The sequence below is a fragment of the Danio aesculapii genome, chromosome 7 (genome assembly GCF_903798145.1).
Source record: "Danio aesculapii chromosome 7, fDanAes4.1, whole genome shotgun sequence".
NCBI lineage: Eukaryota > Metazoa > Chordata > Actinopteri > Cypriniformes > Danionidae > Danio > Danio aesculapii.
Window position 1 is genome coordinate 24965644 of NC_079441.1, and position 20752 is coordinate 24986395.

The window sequence follows — 20752 nt, forward strand, 5'->3', positions numbered from 1 at the left end:
CGTGACAAACATTTACATTCAAATGAGAACATCTTCAGAAATACATCACTAAAGTATTTTAAAGGATTTCAAAGGACGTTTAAACTATGCATGTAAGAAGGAGTGACATTAAATATCACATTCCTTATTTATTAATAAATCTGCTTTGTGCAACTTTTGGCGCCTCACTGTTATAAACTCCAGAGTTGCGGAGGAATATTCTTGTCGGACTACTTTTCTCTGTTTATGAATATGATGCATCACATAGATACTTGGCTACTCCGCGGCAGGTATCGACCCAGCAGATTTAAAATAGTACCAAGGTAAATTCTTTGTGTGCTCACTCACACTAATGATTCGCGATAAGACAAATGTACGTGGTAGTTAGATTCGCTCATTTAGGACAACAACAACAACAACAACAAAAAAGACAAACGTTACGACATATTCACTATGCTACGTGATTGCGACGTAAAAAGTGTCGAAACCTGGTCGAAACTGAAAATGCCCGAAGAGTTGCTGAAGTACAGATTAGGTGTGCTGTACCCAAAACAACCACAACGTGTCACAGTAACACAGGATAAAGAGAATACAGTCATTCAAGTAGTTTTAATTCAAGTCTACTTTTTATATGTATGTTAGTCTAACGTTACTGTTGGAAAATCCAAGGAGTTTTCTTTTCAAAACTCGACGACATCGAGGAGTTTCACAGAGATGTTGAGCCTATTTTGGATCTCTACGACAGGTAGGCCTAATAATAATTTAATATTCTACAGTTTTCCTACAATCTTTGTTGTTTTTCATGTATTTATTTTACAAAATGTGATAAAAGTAAAATTTATGATATACACTGAGGCCCTAGAACTTTGTAACGTTATTATTCAGTATAAAGATGTGTAACAAGTGACAAATCCAAAAGAATGGTGCAAAAACAAACCTAACGTCACATTTTTAAACAAGTAATCACCCGAATGTTAGTTCTTTATACCTTTACAAAATGTTCAACAAAATGCAATCCAATGATACAAACCAACTCAAATAAACCCACAAAACTAGTTTATTCGTATGTCTAAAATGAAGCAGCAGCACTATTGTCAGTTCTGTCCGAAGAGCTTCTGTAAATATGAACATGCGAGCTAAATACTAACTCTAAAATACTGCAACAGAAACTGACATTTTCAAGAGACACATGAAACCAAATGACATACTCAGTATTTGATAAATAGTGTTGTGTAAACAAAAACACCATGGAAAACACGTCTAATATTTCTGTAACAACGCATATGTATATTCACTGTATTGACAGGAAGGGAAATGACAGAAGGCCCCATGAGCAATGAGGCCCATTTATCTGTGGGTTTTTCTATTACAATAAAAGTTGCCTTATCAGTCATCTGCAGATGGAAGCTTTGGGTTTCAGTCCTTAATATCTCAAACGGCTGAACATCCCACGCATTCCTGGCTCCATAGACTTAAAATGGATCATGACAGAGAAGGGACTTTTCACACACACAACTTAAAGTTAGCCATTAAAGAGATAGTTCACCCAAAAATGAAAATTTCCTCAATGTTTACTCTGACTAGAAAAAAATAATACCAACATTCTTCCCTAAATCCAAATATTTACACCAAATACAACAAAATATTTGTGTTCAACAGAAGAAACAAACAAGTGGAGGATGAGTAAATAATGACAGAATGTTTATTCTTGATGAATTTTTCCTTTAATGTAAAACAATTCATTGGACGGTGTAATAAGTAACAATCCTTCAGTCTAGCAATATTTAACCATATATTCAACATACATATGGAACAGTTCTTATGTTTTTACTCAGATGCTAAATTTCATGATGTTTTACATACAGTACATTATTCACATTTTATTCAAGCCACAACACATACATATTGTAAACAATATTTGCACTATTGCAACATTAAGCTATTTAGGTTATACAGACAGAAACTTTATGTGTTAGACATTTCTTCTGTCTATTCTGCAGATCTCTCCACTAAGGCTCATACTAACATGAACCACAACTTTTTTGTATTATTGTACTAATTATTTTACAAAAATATTTGCCAGTAGTGGTTAGTGTGTCAACATATAGCACTGAGACGCTCACGTCGCCTGAGTTTGATTCCCGCCACGAGGTCCTTGACCAATCCTTCCCTTCTCTTTGCTCCCCACACACTCCAGTATCCATTCTACTGTCCTATACATTAAAAGGTCAAAAAAAAACCTAAAATAAAATAAGTATATAGAAAAAAACTTTAAAAATAAAGTTTTTTGTAGTATCTCAAAGGGCAGTTAATTTTTGAAACTTAGCTTGTGGTTTATATAAGTCCCCGCAATAATTTGAATAATAAAGTTCCATTTTTGTTGTAGAATATGATGTCCTATGAGAAGAAAAGAATAAAGAGAGATTACCACTTCATTACTACTGTTAGTTCACTGATGAATTTTCATGTTTAGTACACAGTGCATTTAATTTCCAAAAATAAACAAACATTAGTACTAAATGAACACTTCTAGCATACATACATATATTCTACACTTCGAATTCTTGACAGTCACAAAAAACACTGGCCTCATACTCACAATAAGGAAGCAAGCACCCAGAAGTACAGCCTTTATTTTAACATCCAAGTCCAGTGGGAACTCAATGCGAAAGTTGCTGTCATCAGCAAAGAAAGTTGATATGAAATTACTTTGCTCTTTTATGATTCGACCAATCGTCTGCCCATCCAACAGGCTTTTTACCTAAAAGAAGACATGTTTAGTATTGCAAAACACACAGTGGTGTGTAATCTTCAAATGTTATGTCTTTAATTACTCACTCTCATGTTATTCAAATCTCCTGAGACCTTTATTCATCTTAAGAATACATATTAAGTTATTTAAGATAAAATCTGAGAACTCTCTCATCCTCCATAGACAGCAATATTCCTAATGGTATGAAGCTACGAGAATACTTTTCTGCACACATATACACCCACCGGCCACAACTTTTGCCTTCGAAACTGCCTTAATGTTTCATGGCATAGATTCAACAAGGTACTGGAAATATTCCTCAGAGATTTTAGTCCATATTGACATGATAAACTTAAACAGTTGCTGCAGATTTGTCGGCTGCACATCCATGATGCTAATCTCTCGTACCACCACATCCCAAAGGTGCTCTATTGGATTGAGCTCTGGTGACTGTGGAGGACATTTGAGTACAGTGAACTCATTGTCATGTTCAAGATACCAGTCTGAGATGATTCGGGCTTTATGACATGGCCTGTTATCCTGCTGAAAGTAGCCAACAAAAGATGGGTACACTGTGGTTATAAAGGGATGGACATGGTCAGCAACAATACTCAGGTAGGCTGTGCTATGACATGATGCTCAATTTGTACTAATAGGCCCAAAGTGTGCCAAGAACTATGGTTATTTGAGTTACTGTTGCCTTTCTATAATCTGTTCTCCTCTGACCTTCGGCATCAACAAGGTATTTGTGCCCACAGAACTGCTGCTCACTATATATTTTCTTTTTTTCAGACCATTCTCTCTGTAAACCCTAGAGATGGTCGTGCGTGAAAATCCCAGTAAATCAGCAGTTTCTGTAATACTTAGACCAGCTTGTCTGGCACATTTATCCATGCCATGTTTAAAGTCACTTAAATCACCTTTCTTCTCCATTCTGATTCTCGGTGTGAACTGCAGCAGATTGTCTTAACCTTGTCTACATGCCTAAATGCATTGAGGTGCTGCCATGTTCTTGGCTGAATAGAAATTTGCATTAACAAGCGGTTGGACAGGTGTACCTAATAAAGTGTGTAATGCACATATATAATCCTTTATGACTCTGAGGCTCTGCACACAAAAGTCATCTGATAGCTTCATATTATTCACTTTGAACCACTAAAGCACATAGAATGTTTTGAGAGTGTTTTTGGTCTGATCCATTGCTGTCTATAGAGGATGAAGGAGCTCTTGTGTTTCTAAGATGAAAGAAGGTCTCAGGTTTTCAACAACAAGAGTCTGAGAAATTAGTAACATAATTTTCCTTTTTGATTGAACTAAAACTTTAATACCAATAATATCTTGTCTGAAATGAAAGTTACCTCAAAGATTACTTCACTACAGCAGTCAAAGGGAAGGAAGGGCCCATGGATTGCCAGCTGTACCTCATTATTGGGGCCTATGACAGAGAATTTTGGGTTCAAAAAGGACCATTCTTGTTTCACATAGCCTATAGTTATTCCAGGGGGAGCCTGTATCGCAATCTGAGGAAGGAAATGAAAAATAAAGGGAAAAAATGTGTGCAACAGGTAGACAGACAACCTATTGGTTATTTTAGGCACCGTGGGGTGTCAAGTTCATGAGCACTGAGAGGAAATCCACATTTAGGGCAGTTTCCCAATTTCTCTGTAACAATCCAAAACAAGTCTCCACTCTAACTGATTAAGGTGCACATCTAAAATAACAGCACATTTTTTGGTTTCTGCAAAAAATCTCATTCTATATTATAACATATTGAACTCAAAAGGACACAGCAGTCTGCTCATGAGAACCTTTTAATCACACAGTTTAAAATAGAACGCCATGCTAATTTAGTTGAACACCCTCCCATAAAAAGAATTAGCTCATATCACTGCACAGCTGCTTCTCTGTTATTTTTGGCAACAAACATGCACTCATAACCCAACAACTAAATCCTAGCATGCCTTTCTTTATAGCAGGATTAGTTTCAATTTAAAAACTAAAACTAATATTACTATTCTTACCTTCTGACTGTTCAAAAGAGAAAGGCTGTGGAATAAACAAATAATAACCGGCCTTATATCACAGATGTCAGTTTTAGCATTCTCAGGTCTGTGTATTACAATTGTGACTTACAATAACATCGCAATTCTGAGATAAAAAAATATATAGACAAGATATAAATTCAGAAGGTGTGACAGTTCAGAAGTGGCTCAGTGATTAGCACTGTTGCCTCACAGCAAGAAGGTTGCTGGTTCGAGTCTCGGCTGGGCCAGTTGGCATTTTTGTGTGGAGTTGGCATGTTCTCCCTATGTTGGCGTGGGTTTCCACCGAGTGCTCTGGTTTCTCCCACAGTCCAAAGACATATGCTATAGATGAATTTAATAAACTAAATTGGCCTTAGTGTATCTGTGTGAATGAGTGTGTTTGGATGTTTCCCAGTTCTTGGTTGCAGCTGGAAGGGTTTCCACTGTGTAAAACATATGCTGGATAAGTTGGCGGTTCATTCCGCTGTGATTTAATGGGACTAAGCTAAAGGAAAATGAATGAAAGAGTAAATTCAAAATTTGAAAGAAATAAATTCTGTGAGCAACTGTGAGATGCAGTTCTGGGAAAAATAAGTGCTCGTAAGCTGTTTGAATTGTATGAATCTTATTTTTCACCTATGAGAGGATGCGGCCATTGCAACCTAAATGTGTTGAGCCTTCTTGTCTCATTAACCTACATTGATTTTTACCCATACAAAACAACTGGTTATGCAAAGTGGTATTTTTATTACATTATTTTAACTTGTATTCGAATAGTTTCATAGCAGTTTAACCTTTTACTGTCTTTTTCCTTTTCAAAACAAACCTGGGACTCCATAAATATTAAATTTCTCATCATAGTTTATGTACTAACACATCCCTTCCTTGCAGTGCATTGTAGTACCTGATATTAAACTATCCCTATTATGCTAAATTAAAGCTAAACATATTTATGCTAAACCTTTATCAAGCAGTTATGTACAGACATTTTATATAAATGCTAAATTAATCTTGAATGTTAATATTACCTCTTGTAAGAAGCATTGCATTGGTTTTTCCATCCGGATGACTTCTTGGCCCGTACTGTTTTCAATTCGCAATTTAAAATTGTGAATTGGACCCAAGACACTGCGTGCAAAGCAATCGCTCTCTTCTTTGACACGGTAAACGTCTTGCCCAATGCTGTTTTTGATCTCATAATGGTTGCTAGGCTGATAGCAAGTGAGTACTGCAGACAAATATGATCAGAGGTTGTCGATTTGATATATACGATACACAGGTAAAGCTATAGATCATAAATGACCAAGGTGTGAAGAAAGAAACCAGAAAACAGTCAAAGAACTAATAGAATAAGACTTACTTTTTATACACTGAATTTTTTGGCGAACAAGGACCTGGTCAACCTGTAATGCACAAAAATGACACATCATGAACAGTCATTACACTAATCCTAATAAACGCATTAAGAAAAAAGACAGATGCTCACCTGAGTGAGATACTCAAGGCCAGGTGGTATTCCATAAGTTAAAATCACTGGTGGAGCTGCAGGCGCTGGGCACATTTATAAAGAGGAAGGCAAAAGCATCATTGTCTTTACAGCAATTACTCTAAATAACTCCAAACTATTCAACACAGTACTTAAAGGTGATGTATGATAAGTTTTCAATGTTACTTACGAACTTACAGGGCCATTTATATCAAAGTTGATGTTTAGCCGCACCATATTGGTGTTTCGTAACATCTAGTGTTTATAAGGTGGGTTGTTAGCCCAAAGCTCAACCCCCAACCTCAAGGACCAGGACATACAAGCATACACTACGGACAATTTAGCTTACCCAATTCACCTACAGCATATGTCTTCGGACTGTGGAACAAACCGGAGCATCCAGAGGAAACCCACACCAACATGCAAACTCCACACAGAAATGCCAACTGACCCAGCTGAGGCTCGAACCAGCAACCTTCTTGCTGTGAGGCGACAGCGCTGCCCACTACGCCACTGTGTTGCCTCAGTTTTCAATGTTACAATGTAATAATACACTCGACTAAGTTTGTTTTAATCATTGACTACTATAAACACAAAGCCTCCTGGCACCAATCAAAACATTAATCTGTCAATCACTTTTTAGTTTAACCTATAGAGTGAGATTGGGGTATGGCTACAGACAGTCTGAGCCGAATTGTTTTACCTGTGTCAAACCATGCCTGAAAGTTTGAAAACATGCCAGAAATGCAGAAAAAACTATGCGCTAAAACAAGGATAAACATTGGCATTTTTCATAAGGCATTTTATATTCTGCTGTCTCAGAAAAGTATATGGATTTTGTGCATTCCCAAATCCCAGCTTGCCTGGGTACCTTGTGTTTGCATTAAAAATCATATAGTTTTTCACAATTTTTTCAACTGTATTGTAAGATGTTAATCAACTAACATAGTCTGCACTGTGATTGGTTAACTTAGGTCACCTGTCAATCAAGCTACCTGAAAATTACTCCATGCATGGGGATTATTTAGATGCATAAATGATTTTTAATTACTAAAGACCAATTCACAATACATAGACAAACACAAACAAACAAGTTGACCATTGTATTTAGAATGGTGTGAATGTAAAAATTACTGTAATGTAACAATTGCCCCAACAATTGCCACACACAAAAATAAATAGTTAATTAAGTTATCCTTCTCAAGTTTAAAAAGACATTTACCTGAATCTTATTTAGTCCCTGGTCAGATTATGTCTGACTTTGTTGCCATTTGATGGAAGTTCATATCAAAACATTCCACAATCCAACAAACACTGATTGAACTTGTTCAGTCGGGTGTAAACAAACTCAAACCAATGGCAACAGATGTCAACCGGTAAAACCTTGACCCAACAAACTACAACAGAATTGTTTGTTGGAGTTCATCTGTGTGGTGTGAACTGGCCGTTACATTATCGTTTCCCCCTCACTTTATCGATTATATGTTAATTACTTTCCAGCTCAACCAATAGCAAGTATAGGTGTGTGGCTATACTGTAGCAGATATTTTGTGAGTTGCCATTGTGGGACCATGGCTGACATGTTACATTCACAGCCAGAAATTAAGGTACAAAAGCACACTGTGGTGGAACCCTTTTGTCATATTAATCTAACTTTTGGGCACTATGAATGGTCAGGTTACTTGTCATCTATTAAACACACTTAAATGAGTTCAGTGCATGTGGATTATTCGAAGGCATGATTGATTTTTAATGACCAAAATAGGGTCAGAACTTTTGTTGATCATTTCATGTGAAGGATGTTGTTTGTTACAGTATAAGTTGTCCTTCAGTTTACTTCAGGGATTAGCATCCCCAGAGACAAGACTGCAGGATAAGCATCCCTGCTGATCTCACAAACTCTACTTCTGGGATCAACCTTCTCGCTGGAGGTCTCCCATAGGTATTGACCAGGCCCAACCCTGTCACTAATAGCATCTAAACTACATGCTTCACCTTTAACTTAGCTCAAAAGTCATGATACACTTAATTGTCTGATTTATGAAAGAACATTTTTTGTTAAATCTGAGTTTTTAACATGATTCATAACGTTTAGATTTAATGTTAATCTTGTGAAGCCAATTGTTTTTCCAACTTTACCTGGATATGCTTGGACTTGCGTTGGATTATTTAGATCACACTGGTTTATGATTAGTTGAGCTGGTGGTGGCTGATTTTGTCGCTGGAGTGTTGGATCTGGAGAAGTTGAAGCAGGACCATTTGGTTGAAGCGAGGGATTTGAAAGACTATTTTTAATGGGATAGCCTAGTAAAAGAAAAAGTTGATGTTTGTTTGTGAAATAATTGAAATCGATGTGCTTGTGTTCTGATTACTAAATGAGCAGACAACCGATTAAACAAAATGATTGGAAAATATTGAATTTTACTGTTTATAGAAAGCAGAGCCTTTATTTCAGTAGGTTGCTAGAAACTTTACTAAGAGATTTTAATCCAGCATATGATAAAGATCTTCTATTGAACCAAGATCTTGTGACTGTAGAGGCTATTTGAGTACATATGTCCTATTCCAGAACACATTGTCATTTTCAAGAAACCAGTTTGAGATGATATGAGTTGTGGACATTTAGTGACCATCCCACATGATGATTAAATTGATTTCATGAAGTGATAGACATGGTCAACAAGAATACTCATTTAATAATGTCACTAAATGTATAATAAGGGCCACAAAGTGTAATAAGAAAACATACTCATCTACAGCCTAAAAGGCAGGATTTCAATCCACATTTGCAAATTCTCACCCTAACCATCTCAAAGTTGCAGAAGAAATTAAAAATCAATTTGAGACAAACTTTCTCCAGTATACCATTATTCAATTTTTGCCAGTGCATATGAACTGTAGCCTAACGTCTTTTTTTTGTCTTTTTGTTTTTGTTTCTGGCTTTTTATTATGACAGGACGGTAACAGGAAACGAGGTTGAGGAGTGAGAGGGGGGATGGGACCAGGAAAGCTCCATGAGCGAGGACTCAATCTCAGGCCACCCAAAGCACAATGGCACAACATGTCGACACTCTACCCACAAGGCTATCGGCGCCAATGATCTACTTCAAGGTTTGATGCATGTAGCAATTTAAGTTGTAGATCTGTCAGTGCAAACTAATCAACCTAATTCTCCAACTTTTGCCATCAACAAGTCATTTGTTCCTGCAGAATTGCAGCACACTTAATACTTTTCACACCATCTGTTGTTAGCCCTAGAGATCACTGTACATGAACATCCCAGTAGATCAGCTTCTTCTGAAATACTTCAATCAGACCATCTAACTACATCAGAAATATCCTAAATCACCATTCCTCGCCATTCTGATGCTCAGAAGAACTTCTGTAGGAGTTCTTGACCACTTCTAGATGAACTTAATGCATTGAGTTGTGACCACATGATTGGCTAATTAGATATTCGCATTAACAAGCAGATGAAAAGTCGAGTGAAGATTCATTCAGTGTTTACCTGGATATGGCTGAACCCGCTGAGTTGCTGGATTACTTGCACCATCCTGAATTAGGACTAGTTGAACTGGTGGCTGATTATTTGACTGGAGGCCTGCAGGTAGAGTAGCCCCTCCAGGTACTCCTCCAACAGGATAGTTGCGCTGAACCCTCGTGTAACCTAGTTTCAAACAAAAGATTAAAACAAGTAAAATTGGCCTAAATTGGTATGGTTCTCGATCACTTTGTGAACACTGAGTCAAGGCTTTCTGACCTGGAAAGGTTTGATTCTGTGGCTGAGGCCCTGCAGGTAGAGGAGTTGGTGCAGGACTTGCTGGCTGGGACGTTACAGTTTGAAAGTTGTTTTGTACTGGATAGCCTTATTTAAAGTAAATATGAATAAAGAACATGAAACCCTTGGAGCATTGAAAGGAATAGTTTTTCCAAAAGTGAAATTTACTCACTGTTTACTGACCCTCAAGTGTTTCCAAAACTCTATAAGTTTCACAAATACACAAAAGAAGATATTTTGAAGAAAGCTGAAACTAAAAGCTGAAAGGTAACCATTGACTTCCATAGTAGGAAAAACAAATATTATTTAAATCAATGGTTACAGGTCGCCAACAAACTTCAAAATTTCTTCCTTTGTGTTCAACAGAATAAAGAAAGTCTTAACAGGTTTGTAACAATTGATGGATGAGTAAATGATAACAGAATTTTAAGTTTTGGGTGAACTATAGCTATAATTGCCTAGTTAGAACTGTAGTATGATTTTTTGTGCGTATGTATTCTGAGTCATTGATTTAGGAAATTTGTTTACCTCCAGATGGCTGAATCGGGTAAGGCACTACTACATTGACTGGACTTGTCTGATTCAAGACTGTCTGAACTCGAGGTGTTTGATCCTTAGTTTGGGCTCCTGCAGATGGGAGATCTGGTGTAGGCTCTTAAGGAGAGTAAAAACATTCTAGTTAGTTTAGTAACCTGACATTTCTCTTGATTGAGTATCTGTTGAAACTGAATGATCAGTCATTTCTTTTACTGTGTGCAAAATATTTTCATTATCTTAAATATCATGAAAGCTTAATTTCCCTATGACTTGTGGAAATCAAAATATTACATAACACTGCGTATACATTGCGCTCCTTGCATATACAAAAATATTGCACAACACTTTTTTCGTGTCTTTGTATATATCAAATGCATTGAATATACTCTTACCATCATAGATCTGATCCTCAATAATTTCATAAATTGGTTCAGACTGTATTTCCATTGGAGGTGGTTGAGTCTCTGGAGCAGGGACTTCAGATTGAGACAAAAGATTTAGAAGGTTATTTTGATGTGGACAACCTACTTTAAGACATGATTAAATAAAGAGAGAAAAACTGTATGTAACATGGTATTTTTTAGTTCGAGCTACTGTTTTTACTGGTGTTGCTGTTGCTGGATTACTTGAATCAGACTGAATTGGAGGTTGTTGGTTGTCTGGCTCAAGTTCTGTGGCTGGAGAAGCCGGTGCTGGTTCTTCTGGCTGAGACATGGGATTTTTTTGCTGGTTTTCAGGTGAACGGCCTAATTTGAAACAATATTTGATAAACAATATTGTTCTAGTATTAATCATCTTGTGTTCTGGATCATTGAATATCATTTTCTAGGTTTTATATCACTGTCTTTACAAAGATTAAATCGGCAGGAGTTTGCGAAGTGTTTGAGAACATTTTGGTCACATGGCCTACGTTTTCTCTCAACATAGAACCCATTGTTCACTTCTGTTCAGTGAAGCATTTATACGGGTAAAAAAAAAGAAAGGCTTAAGCATGAGACAATGAAAGATAAAGCAAGGTTTTACAATGTTGTAACTTTTCCATAGAATGTGGTAAAACATGTTACTATGCATTCCATTTCTGTCTCTTTTGTGATCTATTTTTTACAATGAAAAATTATCTGCTCTGACAAACTGATCACTACAAAACCGATGCATATTGCCTGCTAATTTAAATATAATAAATAACACAATAAAACTATGACTGTAAACTAAATAAATTACTGTCTGTAACAATATTTAATCAAATAAAACTGACAGTCGATGACAGGTTTTTTTTAGAAATGCAGCACAATCACAATAGCGATTGAGTTAAATAATATGCGAAAACAAAGCGGCAAACACATTACTGTAAAAGTTAGTTGATCAGTAAGCCATGAAAGCATGTTTGATCATTTAACTTAAATTATAGTAATGCTTTTTATATTTAACCTTTCATAATATATTTAGCATGCTTTAAGCCAGGTTTATGAAATCCAAGTTTAAATGATTTGAAGGTTTAATTTGACTCCCCAAAATGAAAGCAGCAAATAATTATAGTACTTTATTTTACACTTACCTATTAAAACTCTGAAGAAGGTTTTAGCACTTGAGCTGCTCCACAAATGAGCCCTTTTTAAAGGAGTGTTCCTTTGCGTTGGAATAGATTGCAGGAATCAGAAATAAAAAGTATTAAGCTTGCATTGAATGAGTGCTGGCATCTGTGATTGTGCTGTTATCTTTAACATGTATTTATAGTTTCAGTCGAAGAGTTTCCCCTCCCCCTTTCTTTCACATTCAGATCAACAACCAAAGAAAAGAGGAATACTTTTTTTTCGTCCTTTTTTTTTTCTTTACATTACCCTTACCCATCCTACTAGTCTTAGCAGATAAAATATGATCCAGACCAAAATGTTCACACCTACAAAATGCAACACTACATTAATAGCATCTACTGTAAAGTATGATACAGTGTAAGTGCTGCTGTAAAATGTCAGTGTGATCTAAGCTGATGGTCAAATTTGATACCTAGACCCAGATTTCTGTTAAAGATGAAGATGTGAAAAAGTGGCTGTAATGTGGGCAAACAGGTTGTACAGCAGTGAGTGGATCTTGTTGACATAATGGTGCCAGCTATTGTCAAGTTTTAGAGCATAATTAATGTCTATTATGTTAAACTTATAATAAAACTGAATGAAAAATGTCAGGGCTGCTGAACCTGTGAATGCCGGTCTTTGTGTTTGTGTATTGATGCAAACCATAAGGAATGTGCATTTTCGTGTAACACTTGTGAGAGTGGCAAAACTATTGTTTATTATTGAAATTACTGTGAATGCAAGCAGTGTTAGTTTTGGTTTGCAGTCTTTCATTTCAGATTATTCATTAGGAGTTTTACACCAATATGTGCAAAAATAAACATGATTCTGTGATGCAGTAAATACTACAGTAAACAAATTTGTATTAAAGGGCACCGATTTTAACCCCTTTTAAGTCTTTTGTGTCTCCAGAATGCGTCTGTAAAGTTTCAGCCCAAAACCCCCATAAGATTATTTATTTATTATTTTATGTTCAGAGTATTGAATTTACTGCTCTCTTCTGCTCTGCTCTTGTTTTTGCGGCCTGGGACTTTAATGCTAGTTCGCTCTGCCCACCGTTCCCACGTGCCTGTCAGAGTGTGCTTCAATTTCCACCTTGGCAACGTCAGAAAATCAGCATGGTGGCAGACATGAAGGAAGCAGATCTCACGTAACATTTGTGAGAAATACTACAGTAAGAGTTTACCCAATGATTATTTGATGTATTTGTTGTGATGTTAATTCAAGCCTTTCTGCAACGATGAGTCACACACAATGTCGTTACAAAGTTCACTCACATACACACATAGCACGTGCGTTTAACTTTGCACTGTTTTTGCAGGGCAATTGTGACAGGATACACGTTAATATACACAGCTCTATGGACTTTCATAATTGTACTGACACGTGGCTGTGGTGATAAAGACGGTAAAATGCACCGTTTTAAACTTGTAAAACACATTCTTGATCACATTTGATGATTATTGATGATCACAACGAACTGAACAGATCTTTTAACTCCAGTTGCTTTGCGCAAGTCCTGTCTTGTTGATATGATTATACTCTTACTACTGAGACGTGTTAATACGCAGCTGTCAATCAATTCGGTGGGCGGGGAAACCACACTTCTACATCATGTTGCGGTGGGCCTCAAAATGGGAGGAATTTGGATCCTATTTTAACGTAATTGTCTTTTTATCACCCCAATATGACAGTGGACACACTATACTTACACACAGTCCTGTCCAAACAGCTTACAAAAGATGATATTCACCATAGGTGCCTTTTAAACAAACTTGTAGAAATTAAGTTCATATTACTTGAAATTCTTAGTTATTTTAATGGAAATCAAGTTAAAATTATGTAATTCAGGCACAATTTTTTGATACTGGTGTCCCCATTACCAGTTCTCCAGTTGTAATTACCTAGTTTTGTTCTTGCTTTTGCTATTATAGTAACCTGCTGGTTTCGTGACCACTGGAGTTCATTTTTTACTCAAAATAGCACATTCATAATAAAAACATTGATTGTTGAGGTGTCTGGTTACGTATTTAAATTTTTTTTTCCGTTACGTCTGTAATGTTATTAAATAGATTGCAACAAGACATCGTTAGCGTGTTTATTTCAGTTAAAGCATACAATTCAGCACAACACTGGGTTTGTTTGGATAAAATTTTAATGTACTTTGGAGTTTTGCAATTACAAACATTCTAATGACTAAATAAAAATAACTTTCTTAACTTTAAAATTTAACTCAACTCCAGACATGACTTTTATTATAAATCCAGAGTGTAAAATCTTTCAAATGAAAAGTAGATGTGTTGTATTTCTGAGTGTAAATGCAGTAATAATATAGATCTCGCAAACCACCGACATAAGATTACACATTTATTATGTAAAAAGTTACTACTCGTTTTGCCTATTATGGAAATAAATACAGTCACATTAACAAGACAACATATATGCATGCATCTCTATTGATCATCTAAACAGACAATAAACAAAAATGTTTTTAAACATGGCTACATATATTCCCCTTTTGGTACAATGCTAGTTTCTACACAACCAGCCAAGACTACAATGTCAAAATGTGGCATAAAATAGCAGGCAAATATATTTAGGAGCATCTTAGATTTACCTCTTACTGGTCACCCAAGTTCACTCTTGAAAATTATAGATCATATATGCATATTCTTTATATAGTTTGTCAATAGAAGTTCAGGTTTAGATATTTTTTAGATATGTGCTGTATCAAGCGCCCTCTGTAGGACACTATTTTCTTCACTCACTGAGAAAACTATTAATACAAAAATAAGCCTACAAACACACACAAAACATAAATCTACTTGCTATTTTCCTTCTCTCAGCTGTTGCCGGAGTCAGTAAATTAATACAGTAACTAGTTATGTGACCTCTTCATCATATATTTGGCTGTTGTAACGAAAGGCTATACATTTACCACAATAAAACAGAATTTCCATAAAGACAAAAATATATATATATGTACTTTATGCAAGAGGTTTAGAAAAAACATCCACAAGGTTGCATCTTACGGTGTACGACGGTTTTAGTAACAAAGGTGTACAAATGCATCTGCTTGTACTGCTGGAACAGTGGTTTGTAAGTACTGAGAAGGCAGTGAGTGTGTAAAAGGCACCAGTGGACAGTTATTCATGATGACATCATGCTTGTCAACGCAAACATTTCTGGTCACATGAACACTATAAAATGACCCTCAAGGTGACCCTCAAACCATATAAAATGGCCCTCAAACCACTCTGGTTTCAGTGCAGTGGTAGCTGATGATAGGCTTTGGGGGCCAATGTAGAAAATTAACAAAATCTGGTGGACGTAGGAATTTTATCAGTTTATAAAACAAACCTGAAAATTCTCCAGAATGATGGGTTAGTTAGAAAATAAGCTGATTTGTGAGTAACGTGTCAGGAGCTTTAAGAGAACACAGTGTTGCGCTGGTTTGTGTCTCCAACTTTCTCAAAGAACATGAAATCCTGAAAGAAAAACAGAACAACAATTGTAGAGTCAGAAATGACCATTTTACAGTGTTCTCATTAGAATTATACATGCATTGTTAACGGTAAACTAAGCATAATTCTTGCATGTAGTAACTTAAACCAAACCTCATTTTATGCATGTTTTAATTAATAATCAGTACTTTAAATTTAAAGAAGCACTGTATGTGTGTTTAATTAATAAAATGGCTTTCAAATAAAAAAGTGAATAAAATGTGAAAAGATTGGTGAAACAATGTTCCATCATTATTCAGTGTCACAGATTTATTTGTGTAAAAAAATAATAATAGTAATAAGAATGCATACATACACTTACTGGCCACTTTATTAGGTACACCTACTTTACTAGTACTGGGTTGGACCCACTTTTGCCTTCAGAACTGTCTTAATCCTTCGTGGCATAGATTCAACAAGGTACTGGAAATATTCCTCAGAGATTTTGGTTCATATTGACATGATAGCATAACACAGTTGCTACAGATTTGTCAGCTGGACATCCATGATCTTCCGTTCCACCACATCCAAAAGGTGCTCTATTGGATTGAGGTCTGGTGACTGTGGAGGCCATTTGAGTACAGTGAACTCATTGTCATGTCCAAGAAACCAGTCTGAGATGATTTGCGTTTTATGATGCAATTTGGATGTGTTGTGCATTCACAGATGCTCTTCTGCATACCTCAGTTGTAATGAGGGATTATTTGAGTTACTGTTGCCTTTCTATCAGCTTGAACAAGTCTGGCCATTCTCAGACCTCTGCAATCAACAAGGCATTTGCGCCCACAGAACTGCCACTCACTGGATATTTTCTCTTTTTCGGACCATTCTCTGTAAACACTAGAGATGGTTGTGCATGAAAATCCCAGTAGATCAGCTGTTTCTAAAATACTCAGACTAGCCCTGTCTGGCACCAACAACCATGCCACTTTCAAAGTCACTTAAATTAGCTTTCTTCCTCATTCTGATGCTTGGTTTGAACTGCAGCAGATCATCTTGACCATGTCTACATGCATAAATGCATTGAGTTGCTGCCATGTAATTAGCTGATTATAATGATTATGCTGATTATGCATTAACGAGCAGTTGGACAGGTGTACCCAAGTAGCCGGTGAGTGTATATACACATTTATAATATACATATATGCAAAGAAGTGATCATACTAACATTTTATTATACTTACTGTCAAATTAGTACGTTTTTGAAGGAAAGCGGCAAAGTATAAAGATTTAAAATTATTATTTTGTTGCATTGTGACCTTTTAATAGTCTTTAAAGGTTTACTTTTATAAACATTTTAACTATCATTTTATTGAATTACAATTTAATGGCTGTCTACGTTAAATCATAGTAACATATATGACAGTCCCAATTTCTTGCTCAAGAATGAACAAACAAAGATAAATAAATTGATCATCATTTTGTAATGTACCAGGACGCGTTTTAAACCTGTACTACACATTTATTGTTTTGATGCTTAAAAAACCCATTTGGTTTCAGATCCAGCTATCAATACAGGAAAGGGAGTAATTTGATTTGTTGACCTCAAAATGGTCAATGAGATGTAGTCTCGTGTGTAATGTAATGCCCTCAAAGCCATTATCAAGTATTATCATATAATCCAGTGGATCCGAAACCAGGTCCTGTAGTACCCCAACAATACAGAGTAGAATCTGAAACCGACCTTATCTAAAATTACTTCCCTTCTATGTAGGATGTGAAAAACTGTATGTGAGCCGAGCAGTGCATCTGAATTCACAGTATTTGAATAACAAACTGATGAATTAAGTCAGTTGTGTTTTATTAGGGAGACTTAAAAAAAATCTTCAGAGCTGGATTGAGAAGCACTGGTCTATGGTATGGATAATTAATTGTGCCATTAGCTTAATACTCACAATAAGGAAGCAAGTGCCCATGAGTACAGCCTTCATCTTAACATCCATATCCAGAGGGAACTGAATACCAAAGTTGTCGGCGTCGGTAAACACTTCCTTCAACAGGCCACTCCACTGTTTAGAGATCCGACCAATAGGCTTCCCAGTGCCATCCTTGCCTTTAAGCTTAAAAAAATACAATTTAATCATTCATTAATGATGTATTGTTTGTGTATGTTTTTACATAAACACACTATACATGCTTGGAACAGTATACACTTTTGTTTTGGACGTAATTAATCATGAATAATCATCAGACAACACTAATAATAATAATACAAATCCACAAAGAGAACATAGGCCTGCCAGTTCTGAAAGTCTTGTTATAATATTGCCTTTGAGTTTTGTATATGGCAAGAGAAACAACATTTAATTTTAATTTTAATAACTTTACCTCAAAGTTTACATCTCCACAGCAGTTGCAGGCCATGCAGGGCCCTTCAAGCTTCATCACAGTCTCCTTGTTGGGTCCCTGGATGGAGAATTTTGGGTAACAGGGGTGCCAGTCCTGCTTCACATAGCCTATGGTGGTTCCCGGAGGGGCCTGAATCTCCATCTAAAGGAGAAGTTTTAGAAGGAAGACACTGCTGCTGCTTATATGCATAAGTATAAATGTGTCCATTGCCAAAATGATACTTGTGTTCAAAGCTTTGGGGTTGGTAAAAACATTTTAGAGAGAAGTATTTCAAATAAAAACATGTATCTTATGCTCAGAGAGACAACATTTATTAAATCCAAAATACAGTTAAAATACAATGTTTGCTTGTGTTGTTGTTGATTTCTATAGCACTTTTACAATGTAGATTGTCAAAGCAGCTTAACATAAGTTCTAGTAAAGTCCAGTTTTCAGAGTTTAGTTCAGTTCAGTTCAGTGTGGTTTAAATCTCACTGCTGAAAGTTCAAAGACCGAAGAGCGGAAAATTGCTTTCGTTTATTATTATTTACTCTAGAAATCATTCTAATTATCATTTATTATCAATATTCAAAATAGTTGCATTTAATATTGTAAACCATTGTAGATATTGTTTCAGAATTATTTGGATTAATAGAAAGATTGAATCAATCATTGCAATGTTGCAGAAAATAAATCATTTAAACCTAACTTCATTCTTAAAAGGCTAACTGATGCAAGGTGTGCATCAGAACTACATACGTAAACTAAAGAGAGAGCGAGTGACTACTAACTGACTCTTGAAGGTCCCTAAAGACTTTGTGCCATTTATAACTCGTAAGTTACACATTCATGTCAGCACTTCCTTAAGGCATGCGGTCACAAGGTAAAAGTCAACAACACATGGTCAAATCAGAACTGTATTAAACAGATTTTTACATTTTTGCTTTAACTAATATAACCAAATGGGTCAAATAAAAGACATCTCACTTTGGTGTGTGATTTTAGACACTAAGAAAGTGTATTAAATGCAAGTAAAGCATCTGTTTTAATGTTACAAATAACATGAAAATGAAAAATAAGGGTGAAATAATCCATTATCATTCAGCATAACAGATACATTTGTAAATGAAGAATCATACTCATTCTGACCTGCATACCTTATATTAATGAATGAGTGATCATACTAAACTTAAATATTTTATTGGTCAGAAACCCCTTGCTATCAAACCTGTAAAAGTTGGTTTGAAGGATAGTGGCACAAAACTAAAATAAAGATGTCGGTCATCAAATCATTCTTGCTCTAACTGTTGCATGACAAGATTTGAATTGAATGGCTTCAGATCCGCCTTGGTTTTCTAGTAACAGAATCCGCTTTTCTTTTTTGATGTTTTGTAGCCTCATGGCTTTCACTTCCTCCAGTCGGCCAAAGATCATCTTCTGCTGTTTTCTAACTAACTGAAACTTCCTCTGTCAACATGTCTAGCGATATCATCAACCTCCTCCACCTGCATGTTAAGCTTTTTCGGTGTCAGGTCTTTTTTTTTTTGTTTGTTTGTTTGTTTTGTAGCGTAAGCTCAGCACCAGCACTCTCCACCAAAAGTGTACTAAATAGTTGTGTTTTACACCATGTCTTTTGTGAATCATGGTAAAATGCATGATATTTGATCAATTTAAAAGTTGTATATTAGTCAGGGTTCCCACTTCAAGCCAAATAACAAAATTCCCTTACTTAAAAAGCTGAATTTCCATGACATCTAATGATTGGAAAAAACAGGCCACAGTTGTGCTTGTATATTAATAAGATATGTTCAAATAATAAGATGATATTAAATGGTTATAGCTTGATTAATAGTCAATATCATAACAACAATGGAAAATTGACCTCAGATTTTGAAAAAAATCTAAGGTACTCACTGTTTGAGTGGCTGCAAAATTCTCCTTCTCCCATATTTAATAGCTCAATAGTAGTTTTATGAACTTTATTCACTTTGCTTTTCCCATCTAGACTTCACAGCGCTGCAGGGAGAAGTCTAGATGAGATACAGCTGAGGATACTCGCGTCAATATAACATGATTTTTGTGGCACTGTATAACCAATAATATTTTTACATTACCTTGAGGGTTGGGTTTAGGGTTGAGGTATCTGTAGATGCTAATAAATGAATGAATAATTTAATAAATGCTTCTTGTTAACTTCCGATCTCGGCTGTATCCCTTCCAGCAACAACGGTAGCGCCCATTACCCATCATATAAGAAACAATACAATCATTATTAAGCTGTTTAAAAAAAAATATACAGTTGAAGTCAGAATTATTAGCCCCCCTTTGAATTTATTTTTCTTTTTTTAAATATTTCCCAAATGGTGTTTAACAGAGCAAGGTAATTTTCACAGTATGTCTGATAATATTTTTTCTTTTTTCTCTGGCTTATTCGTTTTATTTCGGCTAGAATAAAAGCAGTTATTAATTTTTTAAAAAATATTTTAAGGTCAAAATTATTAGTCCAGTTAAGCTATTTTTTTTTCGATTAGTCTACAGAACAAACCATCGTTATGCAATAACTTTCCTAATTACCCTAACCTGCCTAGTTAAACTAATTAACCTAGTTAAGCCTTTAAATGTCACTTTAAGCTGTATAGAAGTGTCTTGAAAAATATCTAGTCAAATATTATTTACTGTCATCATGGCAAAGATAAAATAAATCAGTTATTAGAAATGAGTTATTAAAACTATTATGATTAGAAATGTTTTAACAGAATATTTACAATATTTACAGAAAAGGGCAAAAAAACAA

The 20752-nt window shown here is 35.6% G+C and overlaps 2 protein-coding genes across 5 annotated transcripts in view; both read right to left on the reverse strand.

The window, feature by feature from the left end:
- Nucleotides 1–1744: 1744 nt before the first annotated feature.
- On the reverse strand, nt 1745–12295 carry si:dkey-62k3.6 (phospholipid scramblase 2). Of its 4 annotated transcripts, XM_056461410.1 has the most exons (13): nt 12112–12294; nt 11183–11302; nt 10949–11032; nt 10548–10673; nt 10002–10106; nt 9750–9908; nt 8381–8545; nt 6242–6306; nt 6116–6158; nt 5784–5983; nt 4090–4251; nt 2579–2740; nt 1745–2376 (listed from the first exon to the last, which is right to left on the reverse strand). In XM_056461410.1, the coding sequence occupies exons 2-13, from the start codon at nt 11268–11270 to the stop codon at nt 2314–2316; spliced, it is 1422 nt and encodes a 473-aa protein (XP_056317385.1). In that variant the 5' UTR covers nt 11271–11302; nt 12112–12294; the 3' UTR covers nt 1745–2313. The 4 variants fall into 4 exon arrangements, with proteins under 4 accessions (XP_056317385.1, XP_056317386.1, XP_056317389.1 ...); XM_056461411.1 differs by lacking the exon at nt 11183–11302 and having other exon boundaries at nt 12112–12295; XM_056461414.1 differs by lacking the exon at nt 8381–8545 and having other exon boundaries at nt 12112–12291.
- A 1969-nt stretch (nt 12296–14264) lies between these two features.
- Nucleotides 14265–20752, reverse strand: part of plscr3b (phospholipid scramblase 3b) — a 22125-nt gene continuing 15637 nt past the window's right edge. Inside the window, exons 7-9 of the mRNA XM_056461415.1 lie at nt 17959–18120; nt 17526–17690; nt 14265–15615 (exon numbers count right to left, since the gene is read on the reverse strand). Coding sequence (XP_056317390.1) covers nt 15556–15615; nt 17526–17690; nt 17959–18120 — 387 coding nt within the window. The 3' untranslated portion in view covers nt 14265–15555. The remainder of the gene's footprint in view (nt 15616–17525; nt 17691–17958; nt 18121–20752) is intronic.